The following is a 5,694-nucleotide window of genomic DNA, read 5'->3' on the forward strand; positions in this document are numbered from 1 at the left end:
CCAGTGACATTTAGGCAGGTTGAGTGTAATGGGGATACACCACCTGAAAACGGTAACCCACCAATCCCCAAAACCAGTGATGAGGTCAGAGATGTGGATGGCACCGCACCATACTACAGGCTGGAACCAAGTCTTGAAGATTTGCCCACAGAAGGAAATCAGGAGAAAAGTGAAAAATTACAAGGGAAGATGCTGCTCAACTGGCCCAAGGATGAGAAGACTCTAAAAGGTAAAACATTTTCCTTCTTTTCAATTTGCTTGATTTGATTTGTAAACTCATCCAGGATTCTTTTGATAAATTGTCATGACAGGAATGTGATGTACATCCTCCCACCCCCATCCCTGTCCAGATGTGGCCCCTTTTGCTACTGGGGCTGCATAGTATTAGGACTAAACTTGTGCCTCGGGTTAAATCCAGGCTTATCTACTTGATAGCTCTGTGATCCTGGACAACTTTCCTAGCCTCCTGAAGACTTAGTTTTCAAAAGGCAGAATAATGACATTTGTCAGGTTGTTGTGAGGATTACTCAGTATTGGTTAAATGTTAGCTACTGTTATTTATTATTCTTATGGACAGCTCCATTATTATTTGAGCAAAAGGAATTCAGAATTTCCAATTTTTCTTCTAAATATACCATAAAGTGTTTGAATCATGGTTATATACCTTAGATATGAAAGGAAGATTAGCATTATGTTTATAAATAAAAGGAACCAATAAAAAAATGAGGGGGAAGAGTGAAATAGTTATTTTTAGTAATCACAGTTAAAAATCAATTGTTAGAGTCTGAATTAATAATTTATTTAACCCTGAACTACTTAAGCATTAAAATATTAACCTAGTGTGCTTCCCCCCCACACCAGAAAACCAGAAGAGCATCTCTTCATTGTTCATAAGGCCATCACAGATCTTTCTCTCCAAGAAACCAGTGTTGATGAAATGACATTCAGAGAAGGTAAGAGGAACTGCTCCATTTTGTACACAATTTGTCTGACTGGGTGTGAGTGACAGTTTTGGCATGGGATGTTGTGTGAGTGTAGTGCTGAGAAAGCAACCCAGGCAATGCCTTCCAAAGCTCAACGCTGCTGTAGGCAGATAAGGGAGTTTTGATTATCTGTGGGTTCCACCTTAGAAAGTATTCTAGAAGCTTCAAGACAGACTACGTGGATTGGTGTAACTGATTGTCACAATTTGACCTGACAATATGTCTGTCATCTGTCTCTTAGTAAGTTAGTCCACTAAATCAATGTTTTTTAAATTTATTTAGTATCTCAAAATCTGTGTGAGTCAACTTGTGAAATATAAATGTTTTCAAAAGGGTTTATCCTAAAAGTTTACCATTGACATACAGTTTAAAATAATTTTATAAATTTATTTGGTATAAAGGAAAATTCCAAGCCTCTGAGGTAAACACAAAATGGTTACCTAATTCTTGTCAAATAAATCTCCCAGGTGGTAATTTTAATTGTGTTTTTCAGAATAAAAACATTGTGAGAATAAAAAACAAACAAACATTGATTTTTAAGTGACTATATTGTATTTCAAATAAACTCAAGAGACTAAGAGACACAAGATCATTTAGACTTCTCTTTTAAGGAGACACCTATATTCAAGCAATTTCCAAATACAGAGAAGGATAAAAACCTATTAATTAATAATGTGTGTCCTCTTTTGCAGCCATAAGCCTCTTATCTCAAAACTGAAGTCAGCTTGTTAGACCTAAGCAATTTAGTTTAGTTAGGACCTTAACAGGAAAAATATTGATGAGATTATTGGTTGAATTTAAACATCACATACTAGTAAAATAATAGAAGCCAGGGAAGACAGGGATGTGATTGGCAGTTTCCTGGGTTTGTCCACTTTGCCTGGACACCTCTCAGACTGCCACTGACCACAAGCAGTGGTCCGCGCTGTGTAGACACATAAGGAAGAATGTAGTAAACAACAGGCCTTGTCCAGCTCTTACCTTATCACCGATAATCAGTCACTTAAGCCCCTGTGAAATGAACTAACACTCTTTACCCTGATCTTTGTGCTTCCAATGTAGGTTTTGAAAGCAGGGATCTCAATTTTCATCTAGAGCCCCTTTCAAATTTCTAATCAGGAATTCTAGTGGAGACAACATTTTTCTAGGATCTTTCATTTTTATCATATAGAGAACAAAAGCAGTCTGGATTTTCAGAGTAGTGGGTCTAAGGGTGAATTTTTCCCTGAATGAATCCTTTTGTTTTTGGTGGAACATATGTTTTTCCTGAAAGCTAGAGGTATATGTTTTGTTGTTTTGTTGCCTTTTATGTTCACAATGACAAGCAGCTAAAAAGTCTCCAAAGAGAACATTCCTGGGTTAAAGAAAAATAGAAAGATGCTAAAAATATTGAAGAAAAACTATAATTTAAATTCAAGAAGTAATTTCATGCATGACAACTCCATGCCCGAGTCATGAATATGAGCAAAAAGATCATTTTATTTGGTTCTTATGGAAAAAATAAAACAAAACAAAGTTCAATATTCTCATGCACATTTATTTATAGAGTAAACAACATGGGCTGGGTATCTGTGCACAATGAGTTAGAAGTGAAAAATCCATCTTCAACTCTATCTCTTTTTGTAAGTTTACCACTTGACTCCTCTAGTTGGGAAAACAAAAGAATAAAAAGAGAATGAAAAATATTTGATGGAAATGAACTTGTGAACATCTTTCAGTGAAAATAGAAAATTGTGGCGGGGAAGGGCAAAGAGAAAGCTCATCTCTCACTTTAGGTCAAGGTTGTTGGAGTGTTGAAAGGGAATAGCGGACCCAGGCCTGACAAGGACTCAACACAGGCTGTCTTTCTGAGTCATGCGCACTGCAGACAGACGCTTCCTACACAAGTCCTCTGGGGTGAAAGCTCACAGAGCTACCTCTACTCTCTGATAATTCATTCTTTTTGCATTCTCTATAAATATTGTTGGGAGTATCCTAATATGATCCGTTTGCAAAGTGAAGTTTGCAATGAATTAAGCCTTTTAAAAATCAGGACATGGTACCAAACAACTTGAATTAATTAGTTGTCATTAGGGACATGTCTAAAGCAATAGGCTAATCTAGCACTATGTAAATATGACTCAACATTATTTTTAAATCTTGGCTCTCTAGAAATTCATAGCAGGTATCAGACTAAAGTGTGTGTGCTTTGTGGGTTTGGTTTAGCCTCAGTTTGTGACTTCTGACCATCTGTGGTCCTCTGTTCCTCCTTCTATACCTGGTACCTTAGGGCAACTCTGAGAAGCGTGGGGGCAAATACTGAATGTGCTACTCTGAGCATGACAGACAGGGGCCGTCCTTGTTTTTACTATTGGAAGGAAGCCATCTTCATTTCCCTGTGAGATATTTTTCTAATTTTCCCTGAGGGGTGTGTGTGTGTAAGATATAGGTCCAAATATTTATTTTACATATTCACATTTAGTCATGACAGGCTAGAGACATTTTTAGAAGTGTGTCTCAGCAAATACCGGTCTCACTCAATACAATAGTCCACAGCAACAACAACAAATCCATAGTCAAGTGAGGTTGAGTTGCTAACTTTCTTGGAGATTTACAATATTCTTTAGCATTTGAAAGGCTTGGATGAATTCTGAGGAAGCTCACTTAACAGTGTTAAATGCAATGTTTTCCAAATGAATTTGATGGACTAGCCCATTGTATGGTATAAAATATCTTAGTAACCCACACAATAGTATTTCATAAAACAAATGTGGGGAAATGATTGTCCAGAAAAATAATTTGGAGAACAACATCTGAGTTTTTGGAATCTCTGCACATCTCAGCTATCAATTGATTTTGCTACAGGGCATCCGTGGAAGAAGATTCCTCTGAGCAGCAGTAACCAGGAAATAAGTAGACAAAAGGAGAGGATTGCTGAACAACCTCTAGAAGAACGAGAAGTTGGGGATAGGAAGAGCAAAGCTTACCAGGCAACTGAAATCGAATGGCTGGGATTTCGAAAAGCTGGCCAAGTTGATGTGTTGCATGACGAGGAGCAAGAGGTTTGGGATGAAGAAACTAACAATGAAGATGATGATGAAGATGAAGTTCGAGTGATAGAATTTAAGGAAAAACACGTAGAGGGTTCTCACTTCAAAGAGGAAGGTGATCCAAGTGAGGAGTCCCCGCTGAGCAGCCCCAGTTCCCAACCTGTGACCCCTGATGAGCAGCCACCTTTTGGGAAGAAGAGTGATATTTCCAGAAATGCTTATTCAAGATACAACACAATATCCTACCGGAAAATCAGGAAGGGGAATACCAAGCAAAGAATTGATGAATTCGAGTCTATGATGAATTTATAAACTAACTGGATCTGAGAAGTTCTCAGCCGCACTAAAGCAAAAGCTAATTCTGTTTCCCCGAGATGCATCTTTGTATCCCTTAAGTCAGCTATCCTCTTTAAAGATGTGGAAGCTTCCTTTCTGTTTCACTGTAGAATAATGTGGAAATAACCCTAGGCAAAATTCAGTCTGGTAACTTCAGATCAAAAACCTTTACGTTTATTTACGGACATTTGCTTTTTAAAACTTCACTAACATAGCACATGTGATAAGCCCTGAACAGCTGGAACCCCTGGGGAATCTGGCATGATTTGGCTTTAAAAGGAGCAGCGCTGGGAAATACAGTCATTCTGTGCAGAGACCTATTTGATATGATTCCTGTATTTCTTTTGGGGTCTTTCTTCCTGTACCCTGAGGCTGCTAGAAAGTCTGTTGTTAACCCTTTCTTAACTTTTAAGCACTATTTTATAGACTCGGCCAGTAAACTTTTCAAAAGACTTTGCCTTTCCTATTACCTTCAAAAGCGATTTTAAGTGGTTTCCGTGGCATCTGCAGAGTGAAAATTTGGTACAGGCTTCTTCCTCACTGTTACCATTCACTGAATTTTCTCACTAGAGGAGCTGAGCAATTGTGAGTCCGGAGAATTCTGTTTACTGAATGTTGCCTTTATGCTCTCAAGATGAATTAAATCCATTGTGAGGTTGGTACAGGGAGGGGCTACACAATTGGTGGGCAACAGACTAAAGAATTATATTGGATAGTTTTATTTCTGTGACAAAATAAAATCTTGTCTAGAAAAGTGAAAGTCATTAAAAATGAAAATGAGCGCCTTAGTACATCTTAAAAAAATCCCCCCTCTTTATTATCACACTTTTCCTTATTAATTATATCTCAGAATAATTTTCTTTCCTTAGAAACCTGAGACAACTCTAGTCATAACTGTACTAGTTACTATGAAAATGGAAATAATTATCTTAGAATATTCTCAAAGTAGAGTGTGAGCATGCATTTTTAGTGAGAAAGCTCTGATAGTTGTTGGGAAAATATGATTCACTGGACTTCAGCCCAAATCGAGATGCTTAAATGGAGTTTCATCAAACCAATGTGTCAAATAATGTATTGAATATTTATGAAAAAGGAGAGTCTATATTTATATAGATTTCTTAGGTAGTTTCATAATTTTTTATTTCACGCTTCCATATATATTATCTGGTATTTTCTGTCGCCACAGATAAAGATATTTTTTGGCCCCGCAAATAAAAAGACAATTCCTTATTGTCTGAATGTAATACAGTCTTCATTGTACTAGTCAACCCTTTGTTTCTTTCTTTTTTATTTTGTAAAAAAACCCGGTTTCTCCCTTCTTAGATTATTGCTTATTTATGTGTAAC

General features: G+C 37.1%; 1 protein-coding gene across 1 annotated transcript; it reads left to right on the top strand.

Moving 5' to 3' along the window:
• Positions 1–4: 4 nt before the first annotated feature.
• Positions 5–4,324, top strand: LOC102432212 (ermin-like; the record flags this gene model as incomplete). The annotated part of the gene is made up of 3 exons (XM_023749077.1): positions 5–229; positions 921–953; positions 3,828–4,324. Coding segments are annotated over 3 exons (755 nt in total), but the record flags the coding sequence as incomplete, so codon positions are not given.
• Between the last annotated feature and the right edge of the window lie 1,370 nt (positions 4,325–5,694).

The sequence above is a fragment of the Myotis lucifugus genome, unplaced genomic scaffold (genome assembly GCF_000147115.1).
Source record: "Myotis lucifugus unplaced genomic scaffold, Myoluc2.0 scaffold_2674, whole genome shotgun sequence".
In the NCBI taxonomy this organism is placed as follows: Eukaryota; Metazoa; Chordata; class Mammalia; order Chiroptera; family Vespertilionidae; genus Myotis; species Myotis lucifugus.